The 13,317-nt window shown below is 48.0% G+C and overlaps 1 protein-coding gene across 1 annotated transcript in view; it reads right to left on the bottom strand.

Annotated features, from left to right (window-relative positions):
• The window catches only part of ABCC4 (ATP-binding cassette, sub-family C (CFTR/MRP), member 4), a 166,436-nt gene that overhangs the window by 67,157 nt on the left and 85,962 nt on the right, over positions 1 to 13,317 (bottom strand). The window contains exon 21 of the mRNA XM_004680297.2: positions 3,298 to 3,377. Coding sequence (XP_004680354.2) covers positions 3,298 to 3,377 — 80 coding nt within the window. The remainder of the gene's footprint in view (positions 1 to 3,297; positions 3,378 to 13,317) is intronic.

Below are 13,317 nucleotides of genomic sequence, written 5' to 3'. Positions count from 1 at the left end.
CAGAGTGGGGAGCAGAACAGGCAGATCAAAGAAGTCCAATGCTGAGGGGAGCAGCAGGCAAGGCAGGAGAGGTCACCACCAGGGTGGGGATCAAACTCATGTTGAAGTGTCTTTAGCTTCTTAGTGCTGTACTTGAACCTGCTGCACCACCAGGGAGGGCCCAAGTTTTTAATGTCTCCCAAGGGGTAGGAAACACTTTGTAAACAGGGACAGTTTCAGGAGTGTGTGAAGGGGCCATGCTAACCTCCTCCATGTCCTTCCATTTCTCAGTTCTTGTAAGTGCTGTTGAAGCCACGGCGCCCAGATCCTTTTCAACGCAACAGTTGAGGTGATGAAGGGGTTAAGGCTCAGCACTATTAATGACTGGGCCTTTGACCCCTGGCCAGGGCGCTGACCTTCATGGAGCCTGCTGCTCCCTAAACAGTGTATTTCAGTGTATATGTCTGTTGTGTTCCCCACTCTGTCTCTGCTGAGTTCTCTCACCCCCCTACCCACACCTCTGTCACAAATAGCCTGGTTCCTCTATGCACAATTTAACATCATTTTACATACTGTGCATTTTTCATCTCAACTATAATCCTCATGGGCTTCCTACCACCAATTTACTTATGTCTGTGCTTGAATCTTTAAAAAGTAAACTCAACAGTAGAGTCAGATGCAGCTTGGGGTTGAGGACTCTAGTTCTGGGAACTCCAGAGCACAGGAGAGAATGCCAGTGGTGGGGTAATCTTGCCCAGAGGACTGGGTGAGGGACATTAAATTTAAGGCCTCTGGAACCTCTGAAGGTAGGTTGCAAATTTCCTTAATGTCACCAGGAGATACAAAGAAAATCTGCTACATGAGTTCTGAAAGGGTTAAAGAGAGTCTTTAAAAGAGTCCGGAAGCTAGAGCAGAGACCTACATGTCATTTCCATTTTAGCAGGCTTGACGGAGACTCTATTCGTGCTGCCATGTCTTACCTGACCGCTTAGATTTTTAAATATTAAAAGGGTTGACTCAAAGTCGACAAAATTACCTTTCAAGGAGTAGCCCCTGGTCCCCTCCAGGAAAAACAACAATTGGATCAACTGCTTCAGCAGAGCTGGGAGGTGACAGTCGACCTGCCTGTCACTTTGACCTTGCTTGGCTTTGATTCGGAAGCCTATTTAGAGATGTAAAGAGCACCACTCTTCACTCGGCTCAGCTAGCAGAGCTAATAGGCTTCTAATTAATTTCCAGGAGATTGCTGTTATAACTAACAGGTTTTAAACATTTGGTTGATTGGGGAAAATGAATTGAATATAATGTATTTGATTTGGAAAATTAGTTTTCATTCTATGTGCTTACCATAATAGTGTTTATTTTAAGTTTACATGATTCCATTAAGAGTCCCAGAACACCACTAGGACCACTAGGGTTGTTTTCATCCCTACAGAGTCCTATCCAACTTTAAACAGGGGAAAGGGGGTGGGGAGGGGAATCAATGTACAGGTTGGGTTTCTGTTGTCCTTTATGTGAGGGCAGGTTGAATTCATTTTGTTGTGAGTTTAGGGAAAAACCTGCCCTTGCGCGAAAGGCCACAGGCCCAAACGCTTCCAAAGGACCCTGGTGCAGCCTCCCTCAAAAGCCCTCTCGTCGAATGCAAATGCTCAGCACAAGGCTTGAGCACACAAAGTAAGATGAACCCGTGACGGCATTGTCCATGAAGTTTCACTTGATTCCTCCTGACAACCATTTAAACAATGAATGTTGGGAAATGTCCCTCAAAGAACCGACAACAATGGCAGGGATCAGGGCTTTTATATTTAGCTAATACTATTTTTAAAAGGAGAAAATATTTCTTCCTGAAGGGATTATGGGAGGCCTTATTAAAGGCACCTGTGAACAAAACCAGTGACAATAGCTCTTTATCATAACTGATAACTGAGTTACCCTTTACCCAAAAGGCCTTTTTTGGAGACAATCGTGGGCCAATTTACCTTTGCTGTTTAGAGCCAAGAGATCAGCGACTGAGGGCTGCCGGTATTCGGCCATGCCGAGTCTCACCAAGATGGAGTGAGAGGATCCCAACAGACCCATGTCCCTGGGGTGCAAAGGAAGCAAGTGAGGCCGGATTGTCCCCTATCACGGCTGCAGCCTCATCAGTGCAAGTTCGATCCCCACCCCTGGTAGTGACCCACATGGAGCAACAGACCTCTCCTGACCCGCCCGCTGCTCCCCTCAGCAGTGTACTTCGTCAATCTGCCTGTTCCGCTCCCCACTCTGTCTCTGGTGAATCCTCTCAGCGCCCCTGCATCTCTGGCATGTATCCCTACCCCAGTTCTGTATGCACAATTAAATAAATCTTTAAAAAAAAAAAATGAATTCCTGGTTAATGACTGTGACCTGGTGGCCAGGAAAAAGAGGAAGGTTGGATATGGGCAAATAACAGCGGGAATTTGAGGAGATGCGTGGTTTGTATGTCATTTACAAATGACTGTATGTCATTTCCAAATAAACACTTGGAAATGAAGACACACCACAGAAAAGGACACAGAATGAAGCAGCAAACAAACAGCACATGCGCAATGATGGTGAGGAGAGAGGAGTGCCCATGTTATTCTTTGGAACCCCAGGTTTATAGACAAAACAAATGCTTTAGAAGAAAGTGTTTCTCAGGGTTGTGGGTTTGGCTTTCAGTTTTTGTTAAAGATCCTCTAAGACTCAGAGCAATCAACACGTGAAAAGAAAAAGCTACCTAGGAAAACTTAACAACAAAAAAGACATTTTCTGAAATGACTTTGATCCTGGAATCAAATTATTGGCTTAAACATACTTGCCTTTAAAGGCTTTGTATCTGTCATAACTGCTCTCTATTGTCCTTGTTAACAAAAGTATTATTTTCACCTTATTATTCCTAATCTTTTCTTTGTAAGTAACCACACCTGGTTTTATCCAAAAAACGGTGCTGTAAATATTTGCCCTTTGTGGTAATACAATGCATAATTTAGTTAATCTAGGCTATCTTTCCGTGAGAGGTGATTGTTTCTATATTATGAAATGTGTTCACAGTGAAGTGCAATCCACGCCAGATACCTGGAAGGCAGGTGGAGAAGCACTTACCAAGCATGTAGCAGCTTTGAACCAACCTTGACATGAAGGTGAGGATACACCCACACACGGGTGTTACTCATGTTAACTTAGCCTCCGAATCACAGCCACACCTTCCTTTTACAAACATGGCCTTGTGCTAAGATAACATGACACATCGCCTGGCGGGGAGGCCCACCCGAGCCCCCACAAAAGGGCCTTGAGCACTTGATGTTACTCTGATGTTACCTGGATGAAATCGAGAAATGTCAGCGGCAGCAAGTCATCCATATGCCCGATGTCTTTGGAGAAACGATTTAAAATTCTTCCTGCAAGAACAGGATATGAAAAATTACTCATTTCCCCAGACAGGCCCTTGAAGAGAAACAATTCACAAACAAAATCAAAACAATATTTTAAATGCATATGCATTTAATATATTACGCATTCATATGAAATAAGCCGATGTCAGTGGGAAAGGAAAAGAAAATCGGATGATACCTAAAGAGAAACAAAAATACCAGCAAAGAGCATTGGGTGGGGAGTTGAAATTTGTCTCTGATTTTTAAAAGAAGCAACAGGGGGGAGGGGACTAAGGGCTGAGAGAATCCTGGGGCAAGGCAGGAATGGACCATTGTAGACAATTCCCTCCTCAGATGCTTAAAGGTTTATCCCAAATGCTAAGTAGGGAGGTAAACAATTGCAAAATACATCAATTTGTCATAATTGTTAGTCTAATTTTACTTCAGTTATCAGGATTAATTTGGCTAAGTGGCACTTATAAATAAAACACCTGGTTTATCTCTGTCTTTTTTGCTTAGATTGTTCACTGCACCTCACACAGCTTTTGGGCAAATTTGGATTCCTGCCACTTCCAAGTGGTGACTTCACTAGCAGAGTAGTAAGTCGTTATTTTCAGCAGAGCACCAAGTGTGACAAGCACAGACTTATTCCTGAACCTCCAAGAAGACAGCAGGAATGCAGACTGGAAAACTGAGTAGTACTTAGTGTCTGAAGGTCATTTCTTAGCATTGATTTGACTTCGCCAACCAAGAAGGAGAGAGTATATCCTAAGAGCTCCAAAATGGAAGTGACGAACTAGTTTCCACAAAATAGCTAGCCATTCAAATGACATAATCAGAAATAACCACACACACACACACACACACACACACACACACACACACACTCCAGTGCAGTTTGCTAAAAGCATCTCCTGAGAAACGAGTTCATGTATGCCCTGAGCTTGCTCAGGAGTTGAGACTACAGGTGAGACCCAGATTTAAGAGCCACAGTGGGACTGTGAAGGGCCAGCAGATGGGGACAGGCCGCCTCTCCCATCCTCCCACAGGGCACCTGGCTGGGCAGGAAGCCCAGGGTGTGCCCAGAAGAAGCCAGAGAGACTGGAGGCTTCCAGACTCGGGCAGGCCATCCTGGGCCTCAACTTTGCTGTCTTCGACTTAGGCGAGAGCCTTTAGAATCTGTTGTTTAGTGACACCTTGGCAGGTCCGGTGACAACTTTTCTGAGCCTCAAATAATCCTTCCTTTAGAGGGTAAATCTGAGGATTAAATGTGCTTACCACGCATAAGAACCCAGTCACAGTGCCAGGCACGTTAACTGGTACTCCAACCGCCCTCCAGCCTCCCCCAAAAACTCCACAGAGAGAGAACTAGCCACAGGCTCAGAAGCATGTCCCCTGGGCCCGCCACCGGGCACAGTACGAAGCCGGCTCTCTCAAATGCCGGTTCTGGTTGGGCGACTTCACGGTGGAGCAAGAGGTTCTGCCTCTCCACCTGACCCCAGTGCCGCCCTCTTGCTGTTTACCAGACCACACGCTTCCAGGGAAAAGGTCTGGTTATGACCTAAACAGCTGTGTTGGCAATGTTCAAATCAGCTGGGCAATTTGCCTCACTGTCCAGTGGACGTGGCAGAATATCTGGCATTTTGCTAACCTCTTCAAGTATCCACAGCGAAATAAGGAAAATGCATGACCCCCAAAATGTTAAAGGGCTCAGCAAGGATGCTGCAAACCACAGGTAGGATTCAGAAACAGCACAGGGCGGCTACAGATCACAAGATGGTGAAACCAGGCCTGGAAGTCTTTACAGAGAGCGGGAGAAGAAGGCTCCCCAGAAATGAACAAACAGAGTGTGAAGAACCCTGACTGGGGCCTCCCTGGCGGTGCAAGGGGTTACGTCTCAGCACCATGAAGCTACCTGAGCCACTTCAACACAAGTTCAATCCCCGTTCAATCCCCAGCCAGGGAGGGGATCTACATGGCTCAACAGATCTCCCCTGTTACCCTGCTGCTCCCCTCAGCAACATATTTCAGGAAATCCTCCTATGGTGCTCTCTACCATGTCTCTGGTGAATACTCTCACCCTCACACCTCTGGCAAACACCCCAGTTCTTGCGTGCATAAATAAATAAATCGTTTTAAAAAAAAAAAAAAAACCTGTGACTTGTAACCAGATGTCTAAGTCTCAAGCCTGGGACTCGTGGTTGGGAAAATACAAGGAAAACACAATCAAGGAACCATCTCTTGCCTGGGCTGCTAAACGACTGAACAGAATGTGAAACATCATCACTCCTATTTGTCGTGAGCTACGTGTGGCAAAGGGCAGATGAGAAGGTTCCAGAAGGGAAGGAAGGCCTCCACCAGAGAGGGCTGAAAGCAGAGCCCTGAAACCAAGCTCCAGGCCTGCAGTTGAGATGTTTGCACCAAGGCTCCCAATTCAAACACTTATAACGAATTCCCTTTACACACTGGCCATGTGTATTGTCCCAGAGGTAGCTGTGGGGCCCTGCACAGTGTCTCCAGGGATGTAGAGGGAACTGGGGGGCTCAATCCATTTTCAGACCTTCTGCCAGACAAGGCTCTTGCACGTTAAACTCAATCTTGCCTGCCTAGGTCCATCCAACCTCAGCTGCTTGTTTTGTAGTTAGAACCTCCCAGAGGGAATCCAATTTCTCTTGACACGACAGCCCCGCAAATGCTCAGGTTAATCACTTCTGTGTCAGACTTCTCATGAGCAATGACATCGGAGTGCAGTGATTCTTCATGAGGCTCGGTCTCCGGTCTCGGTTGCTGCCTTCTACCCAGACTCAGGCGGCCAGTCCCAGTGAAGTGTCCACAACTGAAATTTGTAAGTGGGGCATGCTATGGTCAGCCCAGAGTGAAAAGTCCTCTGAGTCTGCACAGGGACGTAGGCTATCACAACGCCAACAAAAATCACAAAACGGGGCGTCGGACCTCACTCCGGACTTCATAAAGTGAAAACCAACATCATCCCCACCTGTACCGCACAGGGAGATTTGGAGGAACGAGTGAGCAATATGTATAATTTGGAGTCCATCCCATGGACCCAGAAATTCATTTGTAAGGAAGGTACCCCCAGAAGTTAGAAAGTGCACCAAAGCTGGCCAATGTAAGCCAGAAGCATGAAACCACCTACAAGTCTGAAAACAGTGTGTATACAGATGGTTATTTTAACCATTTTAATTTTCTCTCTAGGCTTATATTATTTTACAATGATATCTTGTGTGAACAGGCTAAGTGGGGAGGGGAGAAAAGACGGAAGGAAGGTGAAAGGGAGCTCGCAGAGAAACCGTCCCTCGTCCTAACTGCTCAGCTTCACAATTTTCTCTGGTTCACAAGAGGCCTCCACGTCTTGTCACCATAAAACTTCACAAGTGGTGACAATTTAAGGACTTCAGACTCAACAGCCTGTGTTGGAATTGGTGACCTCCAGACATCTGACACATGTCCACAACCAGGATTCCGAGTAGAATGTGCTGGAGAATGGGCCGCTCAATCTACAAAAAGACTCAACTCCCCACGCAGACCACAGACCTCCCAGAAGAGATGACAATCAAGGGCCAGCTCGGCTCAAGGCAAGAGGACATGTCTGTGATTGGGGAGCACTTCGGGAGCCAGCTCCCTCTGGTCAAGGCCACCCCACGAACTAACTCAGGTGGGTGGATCCCACCTCTCCATCCCAGAAGTTTAGACCAGCACAATTGCCGCCATTCCAACAAGACACTAGCTTCCTGCAACGAACTGGGGAAGAAGGTTTGTAAAAGTTAAACTTTTCAAGTTACTAGATGATTTATTTTACTTTAAAGATTTATGTTATTCATGCATACAAGACCTGAGTGTAGGCCACATGTGTGCAGGTGCCGGGGGGATTGAGAGGATTCACCAGAGACAGAGTGTGGAGCAGAATGAATAGACTGAAATACAGCGCTGAGGGAGCAGCAGGGAGACAACAGCGATCTGCTGGGCCATATGGGTCAGCTGCCTGGCCTGAGATCAAACTTACGTTGCAGTGGCTGCAGATTGCTTGATAGTGCCGAGACTTTCACCTGTTCACCACCAGGGAGGCCCCCACATGCATATTTTAATTTGCTCTGGCATAACTTTACCATGCACACCGCACACTTTTGTCTTGCTAAGCAAAAGACACGCCTGTGCCCAGCTACAGCGCTTTCCCTGACAACTCAGACCTAACACTGGGAGCATCTGGTGTTGAGCTTTTTCTAAACATGCCCATGTCCTTCCGGGCTACTCACTGTTCTTCTCCAGCTGCTCCAGGTTATGTAACTGTTTTCAGCTACGTGAGTTGTTGTCATTCAGAAACCCTTTCTCTCCACGCCTAATTTTATTGGTGAGGAATGAGAAGACCTTGCTACCGAGTTGGATCCAAAATTCAACAAACTCTCAGCAACGACACAGGTGGTTTTATGCATGATAGCATAGGTTTTTCTAAAGCTTTGTTTCAAGAGAGACATTTCAACCTTGCTTCTAGATTCCATCTGAGGCCTGGATATGGGTTCTCAAAATATATCATAGTGTAATCTACATAGAGGTTTAACTACATTTCAAGTGTATTTGTCTTGCGTTCACATCGAGATGGTACACCCTTTGTAAACACAGGAGACACTGTCTGCACAGCCTGGAACATGCAGCATGCCTAGGGTGTGTTCAATCTGGATTTGCTCAGGGAGTAAGGAAAGGAGGGAGGAATTAAAAAAAATAAAAAAGGTAAATTCAACATTGTGACTTTTTTCCAGCTTGGAAGCCTGTGCAGACAGATTCCTGCAAAAAAGCATAAAATGACAAAACAAATACAAGAATCGTGGCTCCTGTTGAACAGTGACTGTGAGGCCTGGAAGTCCAGTGACAATCAGGAAGAAAGGACAAGAAATATGAATTCTGGTCACAGAAGATTCCACCACCATGCTTGTCTTGGAGTAGTGAGCATTCCAGAAAACATATCGGGACACGATTAGTTAGCGAGGATCTGAGGGACGTTAGATCAACCCTGGCTCACAGGAGAACAACACTTCCCAAACTTCCCACCGCTGCAGGACTCTCCTAGGGGATCGGGTTCAAATTTATCTGCAGGGGAGCGCTGGGCAGGGCCTGACATCTGTGTTTCTAGCAGTTTCCTAACACTGATGCTCCTAGGAAGAATCTGGAAATTCTGTTCACGTCCCTTCTGTTTCCAAAACCTACAAGATAAAGTTGTAGTTACAGGTAGAATTACTGCCCTTCTAAGTTCCCTTTTTGGCTTCTAATAAGCAAAGACCATTTGTCTCATTTTTACCTACACAGATTAAATGAGAATAGAGTGAGAATAGCAGAAAGTCCTGCTCCTTCACTGCTTTCTCCACAGTACCTACAGAAGGCGCCTGAACACCTTCTGGGTGAACAAATACAGCAAGTCCTTCTGTTGTACATAACAAAAGGCGCGTTTGGGGGGTTCAGTCTCTGGTTTCCATGCTGCACAGACATAGTTCGTGTGGGCATATTGGCAGTTGTTTTCCTCCAAGTGTTTCACCAGATGCTTGAAGTTACAGGGTTAGGCAGGATGAACCTCGCCAGTTTCCATGGTGGCAACAGCCTGAGATTTGGAAGGGGACAGAGAGATGGGTCTGTTCAAGGGGAGATCATGGCTTTGGTTAGAACTGGGGGCGGGGGGCAGTGACGGCACAGTTATTTGCGGAAAGCTTGTAGATCCAGAGTGGAAAATAGTAGGGCTTTAAGGGGCTTCCCCTGCATGCCCCCCTTATTTGGAAAGAGTGGAATCTCTCTCACCTGCCAGACTGTCTGTCACATGTATTGATTATTATAATGACTGAGTCATATGGAAAGGTAGGGGCAAAGTAGGTTCTTACTTTGTTTTAAAGCAAATTGTTATCTAGGGAGAAACTGAGGACAGACAGGGGAAAGGCCGCAGCCTCTGGGCATGCAACCCCCCAGGTGAATACCTGGTTCTGCCCAGAGCTCCCCCTACAATACAGTTAACAGGTGGTCATAATAATAAGCCTCCCCAAGTGGTAGAAACACTGGCACAAGATCTGGGATCCCTCAGAGTGTGGTGACAGCAGCCTGGGACTCTCACTCTGAGATGTGTGCCCCTGCAGGCAGCCTCCAGGAGCCTTGGGGCAGGCCCTACCCTTTCTGCACGTCAGTCTCCCAAGAAGCTCCTTCCTTCCTCTTCCTGAAGCCAGTGGGTGATGGGGGGTGTTGCACGGTGGGGAGGTGTGCTTGCAGGGCTGTCCTGTGAATTCCCCCAGTAAATTCCCCTGCAGTGGCAGTAGGCTGGGTAGCAATTGAAACTGCTAGGAGGAGGGTATACGAAGGAGGTGGCCACATGGGGTGAGGATGGAAGGACAGAAGGACATCTGGCACACGTGACCTGGCTGGAGAGACACTGAGGCGCTCGCCAGAGGAAGGTCAAGGACACACCTGGCCTCAGCCTCTGGGTGCGCAATCCCCCAGAGGTCCCCTCGATCTGCCTCCATTGCACATCAGGGATTTGAGGGCTTTTCCTTGCAAATCCCTGCAAGGATTTGGGGTCATTCTCACAATTTCTATAATGCCACAAACACAAGATCACAAGCCCAGTGGCAGAGACCATGCTAAGCACAGCATACACATCCTCTTACAACTCAAGCAAGGTGATATTGTCTCCCGTTTGACAGAAAAGGCAGCCGAGGCTTGGAGGTGCTGAGAAATTCACTCATGACTACATGGCTCTGGCCCGGCCAGGACCCAAACCCATGTTAGATTTGAAAGCTCACACCCATATAGCAACAGCATGGAGCCACCTTCTGGGAAACATCTGGAAGCTCTATTATACACCTGCTAAGGAGGGCGAGCCAGAGAAGTTTCGAGCAGGGCTGGTGTTCAGCTGGCATGAACAGCTGGAGCCCAGACCCTTCTAAGGGGTGATGTCTGCTCCCTGGGTGCTTAGCCGAGACTCAAGGGACACTCCTGCTTAGAACAGTTCCAGGAATTCTCTCTTGGCTAACCACTATTCAAGCCAAACATTTAACATAGCTCCACCTGAAAACCGAATTACGTAACTGGCTATAAGCTGAATGAATAGATGCCCAGGGGAACAAATGAATGAAGGAATGAATGTGTCTAATGCGTAAAGTCTTAAGAAGAGGCTTCATGGGCAAGGGAAGGCCAGGGGCTTGAGATTCAGGCCAGGCCAGGCCTTAACCTGTTGTGAGATCCAGGGCAAGTCAAATCACCTACTAAGTAGTGGAGGATTAGCCTTGTTGAGTGAAGACGCCTCACAATTGCCCCAGGAAAGCACTTTGCTGCAACAGCCATAAATGCTTCATGCAATAAGCAATGGCTTTCCCATCCCCGTGACCGGCAAAGAAATCATGCAGCTGGGCCAGGAGTCGTCCGTTAGCCCTGGGTCTCTCTCAGACCACATTCGAGTCCCACAAGTGGCCAGGGATGGGTGGGCCAGGGGACAGTGGGCGAGAGGACGTGTGGGGAGGCTCGGGCGCAGAGAGGTTGAAGGAAGCTGTGAGACACATACGCATCCCTCCTGCAGGCGACCTCGGGAGTCCCTGCACGGAGGTGCTGTGGCCACAGTCAAGTGGCCAAGTGGGAGCATCTGATTCCAAGACAACGGGGAAGCCTCCACTGTCTGTGTTCTCCCGCAGGGGAAGGTGTGGCTTCCTCTCCCAAAGAGCTGTTTCCCCAGCCCAGAGTAGCCCCACTAAATTTCAGGGAGCAATGCAGGCTCTGTTTCACACCTCTGGAAAAAAAGCGTGCTGGGGTGCGAAGGGGTAAGAGGCTCAAACATGGAGGTGCCTCCCCTAGTGGGAGTTCCCACAGACGGAAAGGATTCCTAGGCCAATGAATTCCTGAGCCTGGCGATGAGGATGGCATCAGCAGCCGTCCCTGGAAAGGGCTCCCAAGGAGGTCACCGTGGGCTGCGAGACCTGCTCTGACCGCTCCAACAGAGGTCCAGGGGAGGCCCAGGAACAGCACAGCAAAACATTTGGTGTGAGAACGGGACCCAACTTGAAGACAATGGGCCCTCCCACTCCCCACCCTATGCAAAGGAGCTGAAGGTGTGCTGGAGAGGAGTCGGCCTACACCCAGATGGGATCAGCGCAGCATTTTAATATCTGGGAACTGGCAGCCCAAGTTGCACAAAACCGGCTGGGCTGTGTTAGGTGTAAGTGCAGGGCCCTTGGCTGGGGGGCTGGGGGTGGAAACCTAAAAGGAGGGTATCAACTCATTTCAACCACCAAATACGAAGTTCCCAGACTCGTAAAAAAGTGGGGTGAACTGCCTATGTTGCTAACAGAGAAGCTGTAATTTGACTTGTGTGTCAGTTCATTCCTCTCCCTGCTTCTCCAACCTTCTTTTCTGGCCCTGGAATCAGGACGTCTGGGAATACCTGCCATGCTCTGCAGTCTCACTTCTGACAGCTGCACTTCCCCCCAGCTTCTGAAACACACAGTCCGCTCTGCCCCAGGCCTCTTGCTTCTGGATCTTTTTCTAAAATGCCTCTTTAGGAAACACTGATGCATGCTGGTTGCTGGGGTGTCCTCATTATTTTCCTTGTCAACTGCCTCACTCCTGTGACCCTTGCTCACCACCTAAAGACAACTGCCTTCCCTGTATTTTGGGGTTCTTGCCTCTCTTGACACTGTCCTTCAAAGGTTATCCCATCCCCTCTGACACTGTGAGTTATTCTCCAAGTCAAAGACTCCACATCAGTGTGTGCACCCCAATCTTACTCCCTCTTCTCTCACTGTTCATGCTGCCAGCCTGTGCACCTCAGCTCCACAGCTCATGGCACAGCAATAAACAGATGACAGGTTCGCTGTGGGCAGAGAGAAGCCAGTGCATGTGCTGAAAACATTCGCTCACCGATAACTAATGGATGTCAGCATCAAGCAAACGCTTCATAGACACAAGCCAAGTCTGAATTCCCAAAATGTGCTGAGATGTTAAAGGGGAACACCATTCTCATTCCATCTAGGCTTTTAAAACCAAAGAACTTTCCTGAGCGTGGACAACCCCAGAGGCTGCCATCAGCGGCATGGCCAGCAAGAACCAAACCACACGCCGTGCGAGCCTTTACACCCAACAGCTTCATCAGAACACTCACTGCTGTTTTCTGCAGAGGTGATAAAACATCAATTCAAGGTCAATTCATCACAGCTGCATCAGTGTCCATATGCTTTGGAGGCTGTTGAGTGGTCAAGTACGTGGCAGGCTCTCAGCTGAACAGTGACCCATTAACCAGCCGCAGCCAGACAAAGGGGAGACTTAACGCCAACAGCCAGAATCGAAACTCTTGTTTTTCCATAAGAACACATCAAACCTGGGTGTGTGATTGCCTTGGATGTCACTGAGCTGCTCCAGGCTGCTCCTGGGGTGTGATTCAGACAGAGCTCAGCTGCTCTACATCTGAGAGTGTGTGTCTACTTTTGATTCTCAAGTCGACGTGGGAGTTCTTTTGCTAATGTCAAGAGAGCCAGACGGCTGGTCACACCTTCTTCCAATGTATATTCTCTCGGAGCAGAGAAAATAACAGCAGGCTCAGTCCCTACTGCCAGCCCCAAAGACCAAGCACATCTCAGGGGCAGACGGCTACCCCTACAAGGGTCACCGAAGCACACAACTGTGAGTCCAGCAAAGAACCCACTGACATTTTCAGGCTTCCTGCTCTTCCCTTACCAGCTTGGTTCCTTCAAATTAAAGGTCGTCCCTTTATAACACAACCGCCTCTTTGAAAACCCAGAGGCCACTTGAAAGAGGGGCTGATAATCCCAAAGACTTGTAATCATGTTTCTCAGAAGGACTCTTACTACCTCCTGCAAGCTCATTTCTCCCCGCGGGGTGCAGACCAAGGGAAACGACAAGCAGGTGTGTCTGTGTTTGGCCTACACAGGCAACATAACCACTTGGTCTCACTAATGCTGCTATTTTTTTTTTT

This window comes from Condylura cristata, unplaced genomic scaffold, assembly GCF_000260355.1.
Source record: "Condylura cristata isolate star-nosed mole 26May11 unplaced genomic scaffold, ConCri1.0 scaffold00010, whole genome shotgun sequence".
NCBI lineage: Eukaryota > Metazoa > Chordata > Mammalia > Eulipotyphla > Talpidae > Condylura > Condylura cristata.
Note: the sequence above shows the minus strand (reverse complement) of the source record. Positions and strands in the feature narration are given on the sequence as shown.